This window comes from Saccopteryx bilineata, chromosome 5, assembly GCF_036850765.1.
Source record: "Saccopteryx bilineata isolate mSacBil1 chromosome 5, mSacBil1_pri_phased_curated, whole genome shotgun sequence".
Taxonomy (NCBI): Eukaryota; Metazoa; Chordata; class Mammalia; order Chiroptera; family Emballonuridae; genus Saccopteryx; species Saccopteryx bilineata.
In genome coordinates this window covers 123,250,471-123,272,331 of record NC_089494.1, presented here as the reverse complement: position 1 = coordinate 123,272,331, position 21,861 = coordinate 123,250,471, and the positions used below count along the sequence as shown (strand labels likewise).

Here is a 21,861-nt window from a genome sequence, read left to right as displayed (position 1 = left end):
CTGTGTCCCCGAAGCTCTGCTTTGAGTAGCACCATTGGGAATTGCCTGGTGCAAGCCTGGCCCCCACCCTCTGGGGAGGTGGCTGAATCCTGGTTGAAGGGGAGGACGTTGCTTAGTGACCCTGGGGCTTGTAGACAGACACATGCAGCCTCCAGGACGGCATCATGCAAATAACAGCAGCGCCACCTAGGAGGGCCCAGCAGACACAGGGGCCTCCCCAGGACCTGAAACCTAGGGTCAAGTATGCTGTGGGTGGAGCAGGCCCAGAGAGGACAGTGATATGCAGGATCACTCACTAAGTGTTCGGGGAAGGAGGAGGGGTCCATGGAGGTGTCAGCCCCATTGCCCACCTGTGGACCCAACAAGGTCATCAACCCCACCGGCCTCTGCTCCCTGTCTGTCTACTGGGGTCAATGCTCCAGCCCTGAGCTGCCCTGCCACTGCCCTTCTCCTCCTAGCACTTTGTCTGTGCCAAGTGTGAGAAGCCATTCCTGGGGCACCGACACTATGAGAAGAAGGGCCTGGCCTACTGTGAGACCCACTACAACCAGGTGAGCCCTGGGGCAGCGGGCTGGCTGGTGGGCCTTATGAGGCTGCAGATTTGGGGGGATGCTGCCTGCCGTTGTTGGGGGCTGAGGGACCTTGGGGAGTCCCCAGGGAGGTAGTGCTGGACAGGTTCTGTGTGAGCCATATGGGTCAGAGCAGTAGAGGGGCAGCCCCTCAGGAGCCTACTGAGGGGCGGCGGCTCCCAGTGCAGAGTCTTGAGAACTGGGTAGCCCTCTCTGCCTTTGTGTCTTTATCTGAGAAATGTGCCCCTATGGTTCAGGCCTATGTGAGGCCTGAAAAAGACCACAGAAGTCCTGGGTCCATGGGGCTGACATGTGCTCTCTCCTGCTGTGTCAGGCATGGCTACCCAGCTACTCTTGTGCAAAACATGGGTTACTGTCCTGGCCCACACCCCTCAGGACATCAGCAGGAGCAAAAGAACATTTTGGGAAACAATGCCTCAACCTGTTGTCCTTCCCAGGAGGTGATTCTGATGGGCCAAGGGTACTCTCACCTCAGGCCTGAGGCTGTGTCCTAGCAGGATGGCCCAGGAGGCCCAGGTGGAAGCTGAAAGCTTTGTGAGGGGGGTGGCAGGGGCCAAGTCACACCCTCAGCCCTGCTGTAACAACACTGCTTGTATGTTTGCTATCTGCTTGGTCCACAGCTCTTTGGGGATGTCTGCTATAGCTGCAGCCATGTGATTGAGGGTGATGGTAAGGCACTTCTGTCCTGTGCCCCTCCTTCCCCCACCCACCTCCCCTGCTGTCCCCTTGGGCTGAGGGTCCTGCAGCTGTGCGCCCAGCTGGGTGTGCAGCTGGCTGGGGAAAGGCCTACAGAGCTCCATGCCAGTCTGCTCTGCACAGTGGTGTCAGCCCTCAGCAAGGCCTGGTGTGTGAGCTGCTTCTCCTGCTCCACCTGCAACAGCAAGCTCACCCTGAAGTAAGTGCTGCCAGCCTCTCAGCTGGCTTGTGGTGGGCAGCAAGGGACAGCGTCTCCTTCTGTATGGATGTGTCCGGGGCTCTGATTTGAGTGCGCTTTCTATGGGCTCTGCTTTTTGTCAGGCCTTTCGGACACTGCTGTGGTCAGGCCTTGGAGATGCAGTGGGAGCAAGGGTAGCTCCAGTCCCATGGAGGCAACTCCAGCCCCCCCCCCCCACCTCCCACCCAGGACACAGTGGCTCTAGGCGGGGAAGTGCAGTCTAGCCCAGGGAGCACAGGGAACAGCAAATTCAAAAGTGTTTGAGGCAGGAGGTGGGAGGGTGCAGGGGTGGCTGGGGCTGTCAGGTGATGTGGAGTACGCTTTTCTGAGTACAACAGGGAGCATGGTGGGGTCTCTATTGTCACAATCCTGGGGAAGCCTTTAGAAGGGAAGGGAGGCCCGAAGGCTCATCTCCTCGTCTACTGTGACCTTTGGCCAGAAGCTCATTCTGGGGCCTGGGCTGCTGGCTGGAGCAGGCTGGTGGGGAGGCTGCAAGTTAGGGGCAGAGGCCAGGCTCAGTGCTGCTGGGGCATGGGCCTTTCCTGACTGCTGCACCTCCTCCACAGGAACAAGTTTGTGGAGTTTGACATGAAGCCTGTGTGCAAGAGGTGCTACGAGAACTTTCCGCTGGAGCTGAAAAAGCGGCTGAAGAAGCTGTCAGAGCCGGCCGCCCGCAAGGCCTACGCCAAGCCTGCGGGCCTCTGTCCCACCTAAAGCCTCCTGTCCTCACGGCATCTCTTTCTTGCTGGTCTTCCTGCTCTTGCTGCTTGTCTACTTGCCAACTCCAGTCCTCACCCTGTCTCCCTTCATCTGTCCCCTCTTCTCTCTGGTCAGCATTGTTACCTTTCCCTCTGTCCCCTCCCCCCTCCCATGGCTCTCTCTCCCTTGCTGTGGGCTCCTCTCCCTCCTTCTCTGCAGGCACAAGGCAGAAGTGGGCCTTGGAAGTGGTGAACCTCTGACAGGCCTGTGCCCACAAGCTTTAGCTTGAAGTCCTCAAGGGAGAGGAACAAATTGGGGCCTGGAGTCACTGGGCCCTTGGTGTGGGCCCCACTCCCAGCCCTGCCGGGCAGGCCTGTCCCATCTCTGCAAGGGGTCTGGCAGCTCATATTCTTCTGTGGGGGCTTGGCTAGCCTTAGTCCCAGAGTGGCCCCACTGTGCACACATGTAGATTCCTCACATGGGCAACTGACCCAACCCAGGACCAAGCACCACATGGGAGGGGCCTCTGGTGAGCCACACATTCATTCAACCAGGTAGGATCCCTGTGCCTGAACTGGGCCAGTAGGTCTTGCCACCTCCTGCCACGAATTAATAGGAGAGTCAAGGACCCCATCCTCCCTCACTTTGGAAGCTTCCTTCCTAAAATCTGGCCTTGGCCACTCCATCCAAGCCTGGGCCACTGTGGTTCCCCCAAGCTCCTCTGTGGTCACCTCAGTCCCTCCAGCTCCCCTCCCTACCAGGGGACACACTAAGCCCCTGGGTGTAACTGGGGGCCAGGAGATAGTGGGGCCAAGTAGTGTCTCGTTCTTACTCTTCAGGGAGGACTCCTCCTTTGTAGCCAGCGAAGTGCTTGGTATGACTTACACTTGCGCAGGAATAAAAGCTCATTTACACAACCATTTGGCCTACGTGGTTTGTGGTGGTCAAGTCAGGAGGTGAGGCGGTGGCCCCCTTGAACACACTGCTTCACACCCATTGAACACTTATAACAGCAGACACCAGACAAGGAAGTTGGGACTCAGCTCTGTTTCCAGGGCTAGGCTCCCATCAGGGCTTGACCAGCCACAGCAACCCTCAGTCCATGAAGGATGGCCCAGCAGGTGGACTGTTGTGGGGGACGGGTTCCGGAAAGGCTGTCAATGTAGGGGTGACATCAGGCCTTGAAGTCCCTGCATGCAGCCCTGCCTCCTGCCTGAGCAGAAGCTGGTCTTAGGAGGCAGCCCATGGTCTCCACCCCAACCTGGCCTTCCTGGTACAATTCTGTGTCTCACTCATTGCTCTGCAGGGGCGGAGGTAGGTGTGCAGAAAGGGGTTTCCGACTAACCCAGAAACAGGGAGGAAGGAGGGAGAAACCAACGATGTCATTCTTGGAGAACAGAGTTGTCACTGGGTGGTCCTGGTGAAGTCAGAGGCTATCAGCTTTTTCTGGACGAGACCCTTTGCTCGCCAGTGGCCCACAGGCCTCTTGCCTATATGAACCCTCACCCTTTTCTTCTCACAGACACACTTCTCATTGCTCTAAGAATTTTTATTGAGTATTCTTGGTTGTGGGGGGTCATCCATACAGCCGCCAGCTTGGAGGCTGATATTCTGGCCCTGCCCTGACCTCTCTCCTTTAGCTCATGGTCAGTAGCAGGGGAGGGGTCCTTCTTGGACTGCGAAAGGGTGTGGAGTGTGTGTGTTTTGGAGCGAGGCCAGCATGGACGGCTGCCTATAGAGGGCAGGTCTTAAGCCACATGGACCCCAGATTGGGAAGAGTGACTGTGGCGAGTGGTCCCCTACTGCTAGGGATCCGCCAGGCCTGGAGCCTGAAAGCCCCGTTGCTTGTTCATGGCACTCAGGAGCTGCTGCACATAGGAAGTCAGCAGGTCATCCATCTTGTAGCCCTGGATAGGGGAAGGGTGGGGTCCAGTTGAGGGGGCTTGACCAGGGTCTGGCAGTACTTTTGCCTCAGGGACACTGGGCAGGGAGGGGAGAATGGACACAGGGCTCCTGCTGCAGGAAGATGGCCCAGGTCTGCTGGCAGGCCTGCCACCGCACCCCTGGGGACACCTATCCTCTGCTTCTTTGCAGGCCTCCCAGCCTGGCCCTGCCCATAGGCAGCTGTGCCTTCACTGTGAGGAACTTGCCCGGTGGCAGCAGGGGTCAGTGTGGGGGTCTTGTGTGTCCGAGCTGGGAGAAGGGACTTGGGACTCACCAGTGAGGTCTCACACAGCAGGCGGCTGCCCCTGCCCAGGCTCCCCAGTGCCATGTGGAAATAGGTGCTGCCGCTGCTCCAGCTGGCGATCTTGGTAAATGGGTAGGTGGTGAGCAGCTCCTGGGGGTACAGTTAATGGGGGCAGAAGCCGGCCAAAGCCTGGGCCTAGGTCCTCAGTCTGAGTTGCCCTGGGGTTCTCCTGAGCCCCTTGGGGCCATAGGGTGCATGAAGGCAGGTGACCAGAGCCCCACCTGTGTGGGGTCTCATGACCCTGACATCCCATCCCCCAGTCCTGACCCTGCTGCTACCTTGGTCTTGGGGTGGATGAGCAGAACCCCGTGCCGGTTGATGGCAATGAGGATGATGTCCGGGTAGGAGGGCTCCGAGGTTTGCTGGGGAGGAGCACAGTGGTCACAGCCCAGCCCAGGAGGTCAGGTGACTGCCTTTCTAAGGCTCATGCCCACATGCCTCTCAAACCCGGTGACCAGCCTTGCCCTAAGATGTATGTTTGGGGAGCTTAGGCTGTTGGGGTCAGAACTGGGGTGGAGCCTACCTTCACCTCGAAGAAGGCAGACCCGAAGGTGGGCCAGCGGCAGATCCTCTTAAGGAAGGCCACTTTGGCCTCTTCCACCGTCTTGTCCCTCTGCTTGTCGTAGGCCAGAAGGATGCTCTGTGGGAAATAGAGGCCTGTGAGGGCCTGATGGGGGCCACTGGCTGTCTGGGCCCTCCTCAAGAGGCCCGGAAGCCTCAGCCTTGAGCAGCACTTGCCTGAGGCCAGCTCGGGGGGGGGGCAGGTGTGACCCTCACCCCTTGGTAGAAATAATGGGTCTCTGAGGGCTGTCAACAGTGTGGAGAAGATGAGGTATACTCAGACCCAGACCATCCTCCACAGCTAGGAATGTGCTTATCCTGCCCAGGGGGCATCCCTGGGAGGGGCAGTCAGCTCAGGGTCCCTCCCCAGCTCGCCTCCCCCATGAGGGACCTTCTTCCACTCCTCCAAAGACATCAGGCGTGTGAGATTCTCAGGCACGAGCTCCTTTAGGATCTTGGGAATATTCACTAGCTGGGACTGGTCTTTGTCGAACCAGGCCTTGTAGATGAGACCTGCCAGCTGAACGGCGTCCTCCCGGGAGCACTTGTGGAACCCACGCAGGTACTTGGGCAGCTCCTGGTGATGGATACACTAAGCCTCAGTCTGCTGCTCCCTAATTCATGTGGCAGGTGGCAGCAGTGTTAGCCCACCCCCACCTGGGAGCCGGAGCTAGCAGGGGTCAAGGCCTTTAGGGTAGGTTTTCCCTGAGTCCAGGACAGACCCTTTCACATCTGACTGTGAACACAATGCCCACTGTCTCGGGACAAGTGCTAGTGCCCTTGGCTGCAGGCATCCTCCTGCCCCTTCCTGGCAGTCATGCTGCAGGTGTTGGCACAGCTACTGTCCCCAGATGCTGCTCCTTTTACTCCTGGATCCAAAGCCATCAGGGGTCGGTCTGGCTACCACATGGGGCCTTGAGGGCTCCAGCAAACCCTGCTGAGCCTTCTGAATATTCCTGGATCTCCTGGTGGAAGTCAGGTCCCTGGGGCAAAGGACCCAAGCCCCACTGGAGGGAGCTGTCCTGGGTACCTGGTGGTAATGGAGGATGGTGTCCGCACTCAAGTCCTTCCCAGGGCTCACATTGAGCCACAGTTTACGCATGAAGTACACCTGGTAGGGGAGAGTCACAGGAGCCCCTGGGCAGGGGCAGCAGTGAGCACGCCACCTGACATAGTGCCCAGCTCTCTGTGGTCGTGCCCCACCCTCCCATGGCCCAAGCCCTGCCAGCAGCCTCCCTGCCCCCCACCCCGAGCACACTCTCCTCCTGTCTGTCATTGCTGCATCGGCTCCTGCCCCACCCATGCTGGAAGGCTCACCCTTCTCCCCAGGTACCTGCCAGTTCTTCCTCATCCTTCAAGCCTAGTGTGGAAGCCACCTTCTCCAGGAATGTTCCTGGATTCCTGTGTGAGTCAGGCCCCTGTCCAACCCCACAGACCCCCAGCATCCTTCATCTGTTCTAGGCCTGCCCCTCACCCTTGCCTGAGCTGGGAGAGATCACAGGGCAGGGCCCTTCGCCACCTGGTCCAGGGCTGGCCATGCCCATGGCAAGGTTTCATCAGGGGGAATAAATAAATAGGCACGGGCCACATGGAGATTCCAGCAGAACCTTCTGACCTTGGCCCAGGGAGGCAGCCTGTCCCCATCCTGCCCCTCCTCTCCAGGACTCCTGCCCTGCCTTCACGGACACCCTACCTTCCTTCTGAGGTTTGCTCTTCTTCACCCAGTCAGACACCTGCCGCAAAGAGTCAAAGAAGAAGTCTCCCTCCTTCTGGCTGATGACCTGAAGCGGGTGGGGAGAGGCACAGGGAGCTTCACAGGAGAGAGTGCCCTGCTGGGGGTGCCAGGGCCTGGGAAGCTAGATGCCACCTGGGCTTTGCTCCCTCGGGGCCTGTCCTTACTGATCCTCAGCAAGGGGCCAGGCCTGCACAGGCAGAGACTGCTATACACCTTGCCCACTCCCCCGCCCTCCCCTTGCCTCTGGCTTATCTGCTAGCTGTACCTTGTCTGCAATCTTGATGAAGAGGCTGCAGCCTTCCCAAGAGGCCAGCTGTAGCCTGGCGGCAATGTTTTCGCACACGTCCCGCACCCGGGTATGGGCACCCACCTCCAGCATCTGGGCGAGAGGCGGCATGTGGACATCTCAGGACAAGGCTCAGTCAGATGACCCCTCATACCCTGATGCTGCTACACCTTCCTCAGATGGGCTGGACACACCCTGGTCCCACAAGGGTGGGACTTCCTTCTAGAAAAATTGGCCAAATGTTATGCTGTTTAGTCACCAAGTTTACTGTCTTGGGAGTCTTTGAACTTGCTCTCAGAGCCCTGCAGCCAAACTGTAAGAACTTTCTGTTCAGAGGCACAACCAGCTTCAAGACTATAAAAGGAAGCCCCCTGGCCTCCTCTGACCCTCCCTGTACTGCTGTCACTTGGCAGCACCTGCTTCTTGTGCCCAGGGCAGGGTCAGAAGCCCATGGGGCCTCATGCCCTGAGACTCAGACTTGCTGAGCACCCTTCTGGCCTTCTCTGTCCTCTGCCTTGGTAGAATGCCCCTCTGCACCTTTTGGACAATTGGACTTGGCACTGTTCCAGCAGCCTCCTCCGGGGACCCCTCCCTGCATTGACCTGGAGCACCTGAGGGTGCACAGCATTCAGCTCACGACTGCAGGGCACCGGTGACAGGGTGGGGCAGGGCAGACAGTTTCTTGGGAATTACTGCTTCTTGGGTAACCAAGGTTGCTTTGAATCAGGGCAGGCCTAATTCTGGGGGTGAGCTCACCTCACTGGTGTCGTTGGGGAAGCAGATCTTGTGACAGATGCGGGAGACACTCTGCTCTATGGCCTCCACCTCCACCTGGTGTGGGGGCTGCTTCCGGGGCCCTGTCCTAGAGCAGGACATGTGTGCTGCACATGCCACCCTGCCGCCACCTGGTCCAGCCCCAACCAGAACCGACTCCAGTGACCACTGCTGAAGGAGTGGTTCCCCGAGGGCTAGCTTTCCTGGAGTGCTCAGCACAGGGCCAGAGAAGGCAGCAAGGGCTGGCCCAGGCCCACCTCCCAGGTGACCCCAAGATTCTGAGGGGAAGGGAAGGCTTGGGACGCACATGGGGAAGGGACCTATCTGACCAGAGCCTCCAGCAGGCAAGGTGGGTGTTTTCTTGTTCTGACACAGCAGGGACATGGGGCAGGAAGGTTCAGGGACTCCAGCAGGGCCTCTCTGAGGGTATACCTTCCCCCCCCAGGACCAGGGCTGCTACACACTGTCACAGCCACAAGCATGGCCAGCCCACCCTCCCTTATAGCCACAGAATACAAGCCAGGGTGCAGGCAGTGTGACTGAGGTCAGGATAAAGCAGAGGAGAAGCTGCCCAGTTGTAAGAGGCTGCGGTGGGGAGATGGCACACGGCCCCAGTGGCCAGGGGCCTGGTCCTGCCTCCCTAAACGGACACCAGCTACTGCAGAGGATGCAGAACCCAGCTCCACGGGAGAGCCAGCTGGGTCCTTCAGCACCCCAGACTGATACCCAGGGGCGGGCACGGGAGCTGGCAACTCACCTCAGAACCCTCTGCATACGGCAGCTGCAGTCGGGGGCCAGCAGTTTCCCCCTCCTCGTGTCGATGAACTTCTGGGCATGGGGCAGCAGTGCCTTTCCGGGAGGGAAGAGACCAGTGCAGAGCCAAAGCAGCTGCCAGCCCCGCTCTTCACTGTACCTGGGAGTGACGGAGCTCATCAACACAGGGAGAACCCCTCCCAAGGGCCAGGCCAGCCAGGCACCATAGGGAGATGGGACATGAGGCCTGCTCTGCCATGGCAAGGAGCCTACACCCCAGCTGCCCAATGCCAAGAATGCTTTCATAAGCATCAGCTGGAAGGGGTGCTACTGGGCCCATTTTGTGGAGGAGCATGCTGAGGTGCAGAGAGGCAGGGTGGCAGCTGGCAGTGCCCTAGGCAGATCCTAAGCCTTTTCTGCTCTGACCACCCCAGGAAAGTCAGCAGGACAGACGGGGGTTCCAGCCCATTCCTCAGCTGTGTGCCCAGGCAGGCTGTGTGGCCTCCATGAGCGGCACCTCCCCCTCTAAACTGTGGGCACGGCCTCTGGGAGCTGGGTGAGGACTGAGGGCCCCTGATGGCACCCTGCACACTGCTGCCCCCACACCACCCCCGGCAGACCTCCTGGCGTTGTGGGTCAGCTGCTTCAGGATCTGGCAGTACACCTCGTCCTGCAGAGTCGAGTCCTGGAGGGCCCACGAGAAGATCTGGTCGGTAAGTTCCAGAGAGGTCCAGGCCTGCCGGGAGGGGTAGTCTCCCATGTACCTGAGGATGGCTGTGGCTGTCAAGGAGAACCATCACCACTGACTCTGAGCCCTGCCCCCCAGGACCCCAGTAGCTCCTCTGCCAGGTGCTCCAGGAGACCTGGCCCCTCTCTGGTTGTAGGAGGCCCACGACTATGGGGTCAGCATAGAACTGGGCAGGCTGGCTGGAGAAGGATATCAATGAAGGTCTGACAGGCGACATCCTGCAGCTCAGAGTTGGCTTGGAGACGCTTCAGCAGAGGCTGCCGCAGTGGCTCAAGGCAGTGAGCCCACAGGTGGCCCCGGGACCGGGTGAGGGGAAACATGGCTCTGCTGACTGTTTCCTTCTCTGGGGCCCTGCCAGGGACAGAGGCTGGTGTGAGGGCCCTCCTCACGCCTTTTTTTGCCCCGGCTACTCCTCTGTCCCTAGGGACCTGGGCTCTAGCATGGGTTACCATGGGAATGGCATTTGTGCCCAGAGCACCCAGCTGAAACGGGGGTCATTCCCCCCAACCTCCAGGGCGGTTGTGGGAGACTCAGAGGGTCAGACTATGGCCTGGGGAGACCAGGTGGACACCACACTACCTCTGTGGCCCCAGCACAGTCCTGAGGGAGTGCAGAGAGGCTGACTGGGGCTGGGCCTGGTAGTGTGTGTGTGTGTGGAAGGGGGAGGTGGGCACCTAAAAAACTCATAGGAGAATTCCTCCAGGGTGTGCAGCTTCTCCTGGACTTGCTCCTCAGGTGGTGGTTCTACTGGTCGTCCCCCTTGGGCTGCCAGCTTCCGCTTCTCTGGTGACATAGCCAGCAAGCTCTGTGGGGACACAGGCCTGTGGGTGCCCAGCAGCCCTTCCCATAGGCTCCTCCTGATCTTGTTGTCTCAGGTACTTGGAGGGCAGGACCACAAAATTGAACAGGCCTGGCCTACTCCTCCCATGTCACTTGCTGTGTGATCTAAGACCAGTGACTCAACCTCCCCAAGCCTGTTTCCTTTCTCTTAGGAAGGCTTTGCAAATGCACCAGGCTTCCTACCTCGGGGTGCCTCTCTTCATGAGCATCCTTCACCTGGCCCTGCTGCCTGGACCTACCTCCTTCAGCCACGGCACAGTGCCTCCCCCCACAGATGCCTCCCAGACAGGTGAGCCCAGCCTGTTATTTGTTCTTATGGCAACTAGTGCTGCTTCTTGGTGGCACTGATACTGGCCATCAATAGGTCATTTGCTCAAATGTTCCATGAGGGCAGAATCTCTGTTGGGTTCAATCCTGTATTGCAGCACAAGACAGACAGTTGGCACTCAATATGTGCAGGTTAAAATGTCTGTCTGTCTTGCTTCCCAGTAAGGCTGGTCTCAGGGCCTGGGGTCAAGTGGTTCTCAAGGGTAAGGAGACTGAGCCCCCTTGGATCAGAGTGTTAATGAGGCTGAGGCTGGGGAAGGGATGAGCTTGTTCCTAAGACATGCCCATGGTGGGAGAGGTGGATGGAATGCCCACTCATTGAGCCTCTCATCAAGTGCCAAGCACTGTCAGCAGCACCACAGTTACCGGAGAGGGATGATGGGATTGGCAGAGCTGGCCTGATGCCCAGGTGGCCCTCCTGGCCCTCTGTGAGGTCGGATGCAGGTATCTGAGCTAGGGCCCCAGGATGGGATTCCCGGCCACTTCCCCACGTGCCCCCGGGTATCCAGATTGAAGACAGGTTACCAGCAGCTGTGCTGAGGGCTTGGTGACTGTCGGGATAGCATAGAGGCAGGAGGTGAGCACCAGCCCTGTCTGGCCTGTGTGGTTGTTCTGGGCCGGGATCCAGTTCTCTGAGGCCGACAGCTCTTGCTTCTTTGTCAGGATCAGCAAGTCTCCCTTTTTAAAGGGCAGGAGGGTGGCATCATCTGTAGTTCCAGGTGACATGCAAAGCAGAAAAGCCGCCATTTACCAATGGCTCTGTGAAGTGAGGCCTGCTGCCTTTGACAGCTGTCTTTGCGGGGAGAGAAGGAAGCTGAGACACAGAGCTCAGGCCCACGCCCACTCTGATGGGGGTGGTGGCAGCACTCACAGAGCTTGGGTTCTCTGGGGCCTAGACAGGCCCAGCGCCCGGCAGGCAGGGTGGAGAGCTCTGATCATAGCCCTGCCTCAGGATACCTGCTCAGAGGCCTGACCGGGAGCAGTGCCTGTGAGGCAAGAGGTACGTGGGCAAGGGGAGAATGCCTAAGCTGGCAGTCCTCACACCCGCCTGGGCACCATGTGGCCCTCATCTGTGGAGTGAGATAACAGCACTTCTCTCTGGAGTGGTGGTGGGGACAGAGTGGTGGCAGGGAGAAGGGATGATGGCTCTTACTGCTGTGAGGCCCCCAGCACAGTCCTGCCTCCATATACAGGGAGCCCCCACTCCCTTCCCAAGCCCACCAGCTTCTGTGAGTGCTCAGCTCCTGCTGGGGCTCAAATCCTTTATCCTCTGAGCTGTGTGATCCCAGAAAAGCTGCTTTGCCTCTCTGAGTCTCTGGTTCCCTACCTGTGAGATGTGCTAACAGGATGGCTGTGGAGGTTGTGCTCAAGGTAGAAGCCTGTGGCCAACTGCGCTCTGCAGGGCAATGTGGGCCCTTCCTGTGTTGCCCTAGGTACAGTCCTCAGTGAGGGTGGCCCTGGAGGGTTGGACATCATCTTCTCTAACCTCTCATTTTGTGGAAAGGAGGGCTTTGTTCAAAGCTGCCCCTCAGTGTTTGGTGGTCCTCTCTTGCCTGTCCACTCAAGACCCTGTGCCCTGTTCTGTGCCATAAGGCTGCCATGACCTGAAAGTGAGCAAGCTGCCCTCCCATCAACCATGCCAACCCCACCCAGCTGGGCACCTGTGGCTTTCTGGTCCTGCAGGGCCATGGTGAACACAGACCGCTCCTTCAGGCCCTCCAGAAACATCGCCACCAGCTCAGCGATGGCCACACTGCTGGGGGACACAAACTCATAATCCTCTTCATGTAGCGTGGAGAGCAACAGCCTCTGCCTACCATGGTCCTCCCTGAGGGGACAAAGGGTGCCAAGTGACCAGAGGCCTCCTCTGTCATCCCCACGTTAGCCCTTCAACAGCCTCAGAGCAGGTGACTCTCCTGAGTCACAGATTAGGAAACACATGACTTGTCCAGGACCACTGGCAGGGACAGGTTGGCCCAAGCCCCAGGCACACAGTACAGGGTGTGCAAATGAAAGCCAAAGCTCAGGGCTCCTGGGGTGTCAGAGGAATTTGTTGGTGCCAGGCCCTAGGACATGGGGTCAACTCTGGCCAGGTAATGAAGTGGTCAGTGTGCAGGACTACCACAGGGACAATTCAAAGAACTGAACTGGAGTTGAGATGAGGCATGAGATTTGGTGACCTTGGGCACCCTACCCACACTTTGCATGCCTCAGTTTATCCATGTGCAGACTGGGTATTGCCATGAGGACTTCATAGCATATAAAAATGTGCACAATCAGCCTGAGGAAGTGGTAACTAGTATGTGCCCTGCCCCACTGGCAATGATTATAACGGCCATGCCATCCTGTGGGACACAGGCTGGCCAGATTTCCCAAAGGGCTTGGAGGCATTTTCAGGAGATGAGAGCCATGGAGAGCTTTGGGGATGAGGTGGCCAAGGCCCAGCCTTGCCTGCAAGGCCACCCTAGCATTGATCTGTGACCTGGCACACAGCCAGGGCCTGACCCTCTATCACTCTTCCAGATGGTCTGTACCTTCTGACCATTAGAGCAGAAGGAGCCTCTAAGCAATGACCACCCAAGGGCTACAGGATTGTGTGCCTCTTTCCAGGAGAATTTGAGCTTAAAAAGAGGCATAGAGAATGGTGCGTGATTCACAGACACGTAGTTGACCAAGCAATGAGATCCAGTGGCCACCACCCTGTCCACGTCAGTCCTTATCCCTGCACCCTGGCTGTGCTTTCAGGGGCAAAACAACCCCTCACTCCATCTTTCTTCAAGGCCCAAGGACTGAGCTTCGAGGAGAGAGAGGTTTGGGCATCATCTCTGGGGGCACCCACCTGTTGGTGATCAGACTTATGACCTCTGGGAAGGAGAGTTCTAGGAGCATCCTCTCCTGCTTGTCCAGGAAGTGCAGCCCCTTCCAGTTAACAGCCAAGATCAGCTGAGCTTTGGGCAGTTGGGGGCCTGGCCAGAGAAAACGGGGTGTGAAGCCTGGACTGGTTGAGGGTGGGGTTCCCACCTGCACCCTCACGCAGTCATATGGCATTACCAGAGATAGCGGTGACTTCAAAGAGTCTGGAGAAGAGCAGTGGCCACTGTAGGCGGGCGGCGTCCACCACCTTCTCCTGCACGGCCAGTGGTGTTGACCGCTTCTGGGTATACAATGCCTGCTCCAAACACGGTGTGTCACCATCATCCTCTCTCACCCATGTGACCTGGGTCTCTCCTCCACCCTCCCTCCCCACTCTAGTTAGTTCCGGTGGTGCCCAGGGGCTTGTTTGCTGGGTCAGTCTTCAAAGCTTCTACCTATAGTTGGGCCAGTGCCCAGTGAGAACTAATGGGAAGGCTGGGGGTCTGACATAGCCCTAGTTCACCCACTCTAGGGAAGGACCCTTCGTGGGTGATTTTGAGAAGGGAGGTAGGCTTCCCTCTACTTTGGCATCAAGATGCCAAAGAGCTGCAGGGCCAGGCTGCAACTGGTGGCCTCTGCACGGAGGCCATGTGCCTATGCATGTGTGGGAGCATGTCTGTGCTCTTGCCAGCACATGCCTCGTGGGTCTGTCGATTGTTCTGGGCATGTGGACTGTCTTGGTGCATGTCTCTGCATCTTTGGTACCTCTGTCTTTCTCCCTCTGTGTATTTGGGAGGCATCTTTCAGGGGCCTCCACATTGACCTTCCCTTTCCAGTCCCCATCTCCACAATCCTTCCTTCCTTTTTCCTATGGTTCCCCCATATTCACCCTCTCCTCTCCCCATCACCACTGCTCTGGGTGCATAAGTGAACTTTCTTTTTACTGTGTGTTGAATAAAATGTTTCTCTTGTTCTTGCTTTAGGAAGTGGTCGGGCAATATTCACATCCTGGGTTGGGTGATATAAATTGATGCACCATATCTCAAGGGTGATTTGGCAGTATGCCACATATATCACACAATTCAGAATGTTCACACACTCCAGAATCCCCCTTATAGGAATTTATCCTGGTGAATAAATTGAGTGTATAAAAATTATATTTACAAAGGGGTTCACCTTGTTGTTTTAATAGAAAAAAATGAGGAATGACCTAATACTATCAATAGGAATCAGAAAAGTGAATTATAACTCATTAATACATACTACGCAGTCATTAAAATAAACATTAAGATCAGTATGTAGGGACAGGAAAACATGGCCCCCTGCTGTGTGGTCAAGTGTAGCAGCAGATCGAAAATTGCCATAGCATATGATCTTTTTATTTTTTAAAATGTGCATTTCTCTCATGTTCCTATCCCAGTTGTGTACATGTGAATAAAGTAGCATGCTAATCTCATGATGAATTCACTTTTCTCCATATATTATCTGTATTTTCTGATTTATTTGGTAATGAACATGCTTGTGTTTAATGAAAAAAAAATCAATGAAAAAGTGGTGAGAGAAAATTTCCTGACTCTTTACCCTCACCCCACCTCTCCTTTCCCAAATTATGAAGCAACTGCTTTCTTCCTCATGACCAATGAAGTTCAGGTGCATCTCTGGCTCCCCTCTCTTGCGGGAGCCCTGAAAAGTCAACATCTCTCTTGCAAATACAACCACTCAGGCTGGGGAAACTATGAACATCCAGGGTGGGCTCTGCTGCCTCAAATGTCTGTCACAAGGAGTGTTATTGAGGAATGTGAGGGAATGTCTGTGGAACAAGGCTCTGTGGTGAGTGTGTTTGGGAAATGTTGGATAAAACATAGGCTTTCTGCTGCCTGACTTCTCAGAGCCCTTCACTGTGACTCCCTGAGATCAGGACAGAGCTATAGCATTTCCCAAACCACAGGCATGCAGGACCTCTGCTCTGACCCACCTCAGGCCACCTTTTGAATGGCAGATGGCACTGGCATCACTCAGTCCCCTGCAATGCCTGTCTATGAACCTGAATGGACCCTGCCACCAGAACCACTCACTGGGGGTCATATTCCTGCCATAGGCTGTCAGTCCTGATAGGCAGGCATAAGCTGTCTCCTTATTTCCCACTGCCCATCTTGCCCTTTCTTAGTCCATAGTGTCACAGGGAGGACAGAGGTAGGGAAGGGCTCTATTCTCAGCCACCCCACACACAGCTCTCTGAACCATGCCTGGCCCCTCAGAGACAGCTCCGTCCCCATGGGTCCACTGCAGAGCTCGGCACCCTGGGAGGAAGGAGGATCTAACATAAGGGCAGGCCTGGGGAGGGAAAGAGAGGCAAAGGACTGTGAATTGGATGGCGTATCTTTGCTGTCCCCTCTTGGAGTGGAAGTTCAGGGAGCAGCAGAAACCTGCACTGGTGTGGGTGACCTCAAGGACATGAGCATGTGATGGGGGGTAGTGAGCAGGGGCATGCGGAGGAGGTTGTGAGCCCCCTTGGGGGAGAGGCATATTCACATGGTGCAGGACAACCAGCATGGGAAAAGAAGGGCAGCCCTCCCTGCCACCCAGAGCCAGCACTGAGAATGCAGGCCCAGCAGGGGGACATCGAAGACCTGGGCCAGGACAGGGTAGGGTGAAGAGGGAAGGGGTGGTCAGGGCAACAGATGTAGATGACCTCTTGTGCCCAAAGCTGGGGCCCAGTCAGACCTGCAGTAAAGACCAGTATGGGATGAGCTGCCTGGACTCACGATGGAGGGAATGTGCATGGGCCTGGAAGAGGGAGCAGAACTGAAGAAGACTGATTAAACCTGAAGAGACAGAGCTAGGCCACCTATTCCCTGTGGGTGAGGCTTTATGAAGAGGGGCCGAACCCCTAAAGGAGAGCCCAGCTCTGTGAGGCTGACCTTGGTATGGGCAGCAGTGATGAGGCTTGCCCACCTCTCTGGGGGCTTGGTCCTGTACAGTTTGGAGGGGACACAGCTGGGCAGCAGCTCCTGAACAGCCTCTCTGCCCAGTGAGGGGCCGAGCTGCACATAGCAGTGCTGGGCCAGCAACTCCACCAGTTCTTCTTCCTGTACGGCCCAGGACAGACATGGCAGTGAAGAAAACAAGTGAGAGCCCACCCTTTCCTGTGATATCCTTGGCCCATGCCCCAGTGCTCAGCCCAGCACAGCAGGGATGACCACGCTCTGGGAGTGTGAGCAGCCTCTAGACCTGAGATTTCCTCTAGGTGCCCCTACCCCAACTTAGTGAGTAGACCCACTGTGTGCCCTGACTTGGCCTCAACAAGGGGTGTTGCATGCTCCTCCACCAGCCCCCAGGGGATCATGAGGAGGTTGAGGAGGCTGGAGTGGAACCCTGGCATCGCTGTCTGTGCAGGGTAAACAAGGACAAGGCCTTGACCCTGTCTTACTCAGTCCTCACTTGTCAAAAGTGACCTACGGCCACCCTGAGGGGCTTCTGCAAATACTCATTTGGGTGGGGTCTTGCACCCAGAATAGGTTCCCTGCTCCAGGAGCCCCACAGGTGTCAAGTTGCCCTGTTCTCTTGGGAGACCAAACTCTTGCAGGTGCCTGCCCTCTGGGCCCGTTGCCCTTGCCCTCAATTCTCCCTGCCCACTGCCCTGTTCCAGGTCGGCTTTCAGGACCTCTGTAGCTACCTCTGGTCCTGAGAGCATCTTCCTCCTGACTCAGGCACAGGAAGGTCTGTACTGCTGAATAGGTGACAGCTGCCCTCAGGACTTCTGTTGTACTCTCTGCCCTCCCTCGATTCTCACAACCATATAAGGAGCTCTGGTTTCCCTCTGCACTTTCTAATGAGGGCCTGAGGCTCAGAGGTGACATAACAGTCCAAGGTCACAGTATCCGGAAGAGGTACCAGTGCTAGGCCTCCATGAACACATCCTTGAAGCCAAGCCCTGCTGCCTCACAAACAGCTGCCACCAGTGAAGCCAGGTGGGCCTGGGCTGAGGGGACGCTTTCCCTGCCCACTGCTGTTGGTGGATCCCAAGGCATGAGAGAACCTGAGGTCCAAAGGGGGAGGATGTGGAGGCTGGGTGGGAGGGGCAGCTGTAGGCCCAGTAGAGGGGCCTGGGGACCTGCACTCCAAGCACATACCCCCAGACCCCATGCCTGTTTCTGTAGCCTGGGGCCTGCCTTGCAAGGCTGTGTCTGTCCAGTTCCAGGCCCCAATTGCAGCAGTGACCACTCACCTTCTTGAAGCTATACTCGCCGGACCAGACTCCATGGAGGACTTGGCGGTAAATGAGCTCAGTGCTGACAGCGTCCTCGTGGGAATCGTGCCAGGGGGTAAAAAACTCCTTTCGGAAGTAGAGGCGCCAGGGCGACTGGCGCTCACTCTCGTCCCTCTCCCGGGATAGCTGCTCACACTGGCCAATGGCATCCATCACATGGTCGCGCCCACTGCCCAAGGACCAGAACTGAGGCCAGAGTAGGGTAATAGGGATTAGAGCTGCAGTGTACAGGCCCCGTGGGAAGGCCCACTTTCAGCACATACATGGGAGGGTGTGCTTAGCCACCCAGTGTGGTTCCAAGGGGACAGGAGCCCACTCGGATGCTTGAGGGGCTCTTTGCAGAAGGGCATGGCTAGTGTATCACTTTGACACTTCTCCCTACTGGCCTCTCACACCTGCAGCATAGGAATGTGCTACTCCCAGTGTGAGGGATAGGTGAGATGTGTGAGTGCCTGGTGGGTGGCTGTGTGTGTGCAAGCAACTCGGGTGTGGAAGGGGCTGGCAGGTGTGCATGACACTGGGGCTGAGAGCTAGCCACTTGACTGAGAGTGTGAGTGTGTGAGAGAGCGAATGAATGTGTGTGAGTGTGCATGTGTATATGTGTGTAGGTATGTAATTGTTCTATGCACGTGTAAGTGGTATGAGAGAGAGTATGCTTATGTGTTTGAGTGTGTGAGTGTGTGTATCTCTGAATGTGTGAGAGATGGTGTATATATGTGTGTGAATGTGTGAGTATAAGTGTGTGTGTGTGTTTGGCAGCTGGGACAGAGCACAGTGGCCAGGTTGCTGTGGTCCAAGGGCTCGAGCTGGCCTGGGTATGTGAGGGAGGTGGGGGATGGACGGGACCTCTGGCCAGTACCTTGTCGTACACAGCAACCTGGAGGGAAAAGCCCAGGTGGTCACTGAGGCCCTGCTTGTAGGCGATGTGCAGGCAGACCTCCCGCGATGTCGATGCTGAGTCCACTGTGACAGTCAGGTTCTCTCCAGTCACCAAGATGACAGGAATTGGGATGTGTTTCTTAGACTTGACAGCCTAGGGATAGATGAAGACTCAGAGCTTCTGCTCCAAAGACACTTGGGTTCAGCTGCCTGTCCCAGAGCCTCCAGAACCCTGGTCCAGAGACCAGCCCACTCTCTCCTTCTCTCCCTAAACAAAGTTCTGGCCAACAAATGTTGGTTGCTGTGTTGAAAGTCTTGGGAGGGAGCAAGACTGCTGCAGTGTTGTCCGCAGTGTAGGTGCTTCTGTGGGCTCCTTGGCCGTCCATAGGGTAGGGACCTCAGGCAGAGGGCGCACTAACACGAGAGCCCTGGGCTCTAGGAAGCCCAGTGGCTGAGAGTCATAGAGGGGCAGAGGGCCCACTAACACGAGAGCCCCGGGCTCCAAGAGGCCGAGTGGCTGAGACTCATAGAGGGGCAGAGCTCTTGGGAGCTGTTGAATCCTAGGCTCTGGAACATATGATATGTAGGAGCTATAGTTACCTCTGTGCACAATAGTGTGTGAGTACATCCATGCTGCTGCTACAAATTCACGTGCAACCCCAGGCTCATGAGCCGAGCAGATACACGTGAGAGAAAAGAAAAGGCCCTGTGTACTTGGATGACAGGGAAGAAAAAGGGGTGCAGCAGAAGGTGACGTCAGGCACCAGGGAGCATAGGGAGTGAGCCATGGATATCGTAGGATGCAAGGCTGTCCCCTCAGCCATGCCTGTGTCGGATATCCCTTCCTGAGTTCACTAAGAACTCACAGGTGATGCCACAGCAATGCCACCTAGGGTGACAATCTTGAAATGACCACTGCCATCTTTATAAAATGCAAATATCCTTGGGAAAGGTAACATTTTAAACAATTAGCAGTCATTCACACTTGAATGCTAACTAGTTTATCAGATCAATTTTCCCCAGTAAGTAAGTGGATTTACAAGTGGGGAGGGCATTACTGAAGCCTGGGCAGCCTGGAGAGGTTGAGCACACGGGGGAAGGGGTGCTTATGGAGACCACCAGCACAGAAGACTGAGTGTGGGTGGAGGAGCCCTAGGACACACTTCCTTCTGGCAGGACAAAAGAAAGCATTCCAGAGTCTGTGCTGGAGAAGCCATGTGAGCTGGCACTACCCCACCCTGACCGTCTCCTGCTGACACTGGCCCCTACTTGCAGCTCCAGCCAGGTGGGGGGCTCTGTGCGTATCCCATTGGCATAGGTGCGTCTCAGGCGCTCAGCACAGAAGGGCCCATAGCCAGCCGGCCCTTCACCAATGAAGTTCAGCAGATACTGGTGGGTAGAAAAGGAAAAGGGAGAAAGACACTTAGGATGGAGCCAAAAGGGAGAAAGACACTTAGGATGGAGCCCACTTTCTACTTACTGCTCAGGCGGAGGCTAAAAAAATAAAATATTCATTCTAGCTCTGTGAGATGATGGATGTGTCAGCTAACCTGTGTGATGATTTTGCAATATAGACCTATAAAAAATCACTACACTGAACACCTTAAACTTATATTATGCCCATTATATCTCAATAAGCCTGGAAAAATTTTAATTTCAGAATAATACTCAGCGTTGGCAATGCGCCTTCTCATATAACATGAAAAGGTATACATATAAGCTGAGCAACACTTCTTAGGATCAATTTGTCAATGTTTTAAATAGTATAGACTTTTAAAATGTGCATACTCTTTGACCCAATAATTCAGACCTATCCCAAAAGCAAATATACATATATTTTTTATTGCAGTGGTGTTTATGGTGATAAGCCAATGGAAAGTGAACCCCAAATGTCCATTCACAAGTTAAACAGCTCCATTAAAGCTGGCATTTGGGGAAAGTTTATAACATAAAAAGACACCTGTGGAGGCAAGTAAAAAATTATGGGAACGTTGACGTTCAGAATATGTTTGATAAGATGTGTTGACAATCTTTGCATCTCACTGAGATTTTGTGAGCAGATGCAGCCTGGAATGATCACCTGGTGTCGGAGTGACCCTAGTGCCTAGGGCAGATGGCTGGGAAGACCATGCTTCCTGCTATCCCCAAAGAGATATAAGAGAAAGTGAGATTGTTTTCTGCATAGCCACAAGCATGACACTGTAACACCTAAAGTTACCTCTGGGTGTCGAGATGACTTTTACTCTTCTTTCTAGATTTTCTGCATTTCCTACTTATTACTTGGATGATAAAAACCAAAAAGTATTTTAAAGCAGCGAAACCTGGGCCTCTAACTGGCATCTGTCAGCACCCCGCCTCTGTTTTTAGTTCTAAGGATTAGAAAGATGCTTCAGCCAACCTCCCGTCGGTGTGCATTCCCGGGACCCTTTGCCTTTCCAATGCATATTCTGTCTACCATCACGTTGTCTCCTCAGAAGAGCCTCCTTGTGCCTGAAACCAGGTGAACTGTAGGCACTGAATAGGGGCCCGAAAGATTATCAGGTCAGGTGTTCTCTTTTACAGAAGGGGTAACTGAGGCCCAGCGCAGTGTAAGCACTGCTGTCCATCTCAGTGAGTAAAGAGAACAGGGTCAGAAACCGGGATTTCTGGACCTGTTCCATGCATGGCCCGGGGCCAGCCTACCCTGTCACATACCCTGCCCCCTCCAGACCCCAGATGCTGCTCTGGGCCCTCCCTACCTTCATGAACTTCTCTGAGGGTGGGAAGCAGCCCAAGCAGAGGCTGAGCAGGATCCAGCCCCGAGCCAGGCTGCTGGTTTTGAAGTTTTCCGACAACTGTTTGCAGATCTGGCAGTAAATCTCGTCCCTGGAAGACAAGACCACTAGGAGGTCAGGCTGCAGCCTGGCACTGAGAAGAAGGGACTCAGCTCCTGCTATACCCCAGGGGTGTCAGGCCAAGGGGTCGCCTTCAGCTTCCTCACCTCCAATTGCCTTTGCTGGCCTCCCCTGCTGCAGCGCTGGCCAACCTGACCATGTCATCTCCTGAGAATGTGCCTCCTCTAGTGTCTGCCCAGGGCTCTATGCTCCTCCTCCCTGCTCCCCCCCCCCCCCATTAACCCTTGTTTCCCAGCTTATCAAGGCCTTAGCCTTTGTCTACCTTGTCCCCTCAAGGCTTTGGTCTTTACCTCAACCACTGTTCCCACAATACCCTAGCCCTTCAGCTGTGGGGCATGGATGCAGGGAGTACCCAGGGGTCTCCAGCCACAGCTAAGCCCTCAGTGGTCTAGACCTTGCCATGACCTGGTTAGCTCCTTTCCTTAACTTGAGTTATTTCACACCTCCCCCTCTCCCTGAATGCAGCCCCC

At 55.9% G+C, this 21,861-nt stretch overlaps 2 protein-coding genes across 9 annotated transcripts in view; one reads left to right on the top strand and one right to left on the bottom strand.

Moving 5' to 3' along the window:
- The window catches only part of LIMS2 (LIM zinc finger domain containing 2), a 42,269-nt gene extending 39,126 nt beyond the window's left edge, over positions 1-3,143 (top strand). For 6 of the 8 annotated variants that reach the window (XM_066281047.1, XM_066281048.1, XM_066281052.1 and 3 more), the window contains 3 exons: positions 459-551; positions 1,211-1,485; positions 2,091-3,143. In XM_066281047.1, the coding sequence (XP_066137144.1) occupies positions 459-551; positions 1,211-1,485; positions 2,091-2,238 (516 nt within the window). In that variant the 3' untranslated portion in view covers positions 2,239-3,143. The remainder of the gene's footprint in view (positions 1-458; positions 552-1,210; positions 1,486-2,090) is intronic. The other 2 variants (XM_066281051.1, XM_066281053.1) reach the window with 2 other exon arrangements.
- Positions 3,144-3,886: 743 nt separating this feature from the next.
- Positions 3,887-21,861, bottom strand: part of MYO7B (myosin VIIB) — a 99,708-nt gene continuing 81,733 nt past the window's right edge. The window contains exons 27-48 of the mRNA XM_066280514.1: positions 21,236-21,362; positions 19,767-19,886; positions 18,478-18,651; positions 17,577-17,804; positions 16,270-16,437; positions 13,547-13,664; positions 13,335-13,461; positions 12,157-12,323; positions 11,021-11,202; positions 10,003-10,133; positions 9,523-9,679; positions 9,201-9,355; positions 8,585-8,740; positions 7,810-7,915; positions 7,033-7,146; positions 6,726-6,813; positions 6,063-6,169; positions 5,424-5,609; positions 4,995-5,111; positions 4,750-4,833; positions 4,442-4,561; positions 3,887-4,130 (exon numbers count right to left, since the gene is read on the bottom strand). Of these exons, the coding sequence (XP_066136611.1) occupies positions 4,029-4,130; positions 4,442-4,561; positions 4,750-4,833; positions 4,995-5,111; positions 5,424-5,609; positions 6,063-6,169; positions 6,726-6,813; positions 7,033-7,146; positions 7,810-7,915; positions 8,585-8,740; positions 9,201-9,355; positions 9,523-9,679; positions 10,003-10,133; positions 11,021-11,202; positions 12,157-12,323; positions 13,335-13,461; positions 13,547-13,664; positions 16,270-16,437; positions 17,577-17,804; positions 18,478-18,651; positions 19,767-19,886; positions 21,236-21,362 (3,034 nt within the window). The 3' untranslated portion in view covers positions 3,887-4,028. The remainder of the gene's footprint in view (positions 4,131-4,441; positions 4,562-4,749; positions 4,834-4,994; positions 5,112-5,423; positions 5,610-6,062; positions 6,170-6,725; positions 6,814-7,032; positions 7,147-7,809; positions 7,916-8,584; positions 8,741-9,200; positions 9,356-9,522; positions 9,680-10,002; positions 10,134-11,020; positions 11,203-12,156; positions 12,324-13,334; positions 13,462-13,546; positions 13,665-16,269; positions 16,438-17,576; positions 17,805-18,477; positions 18,652-19,766; positions 19,887-21,235; positions 21,363-21,861) is intronic.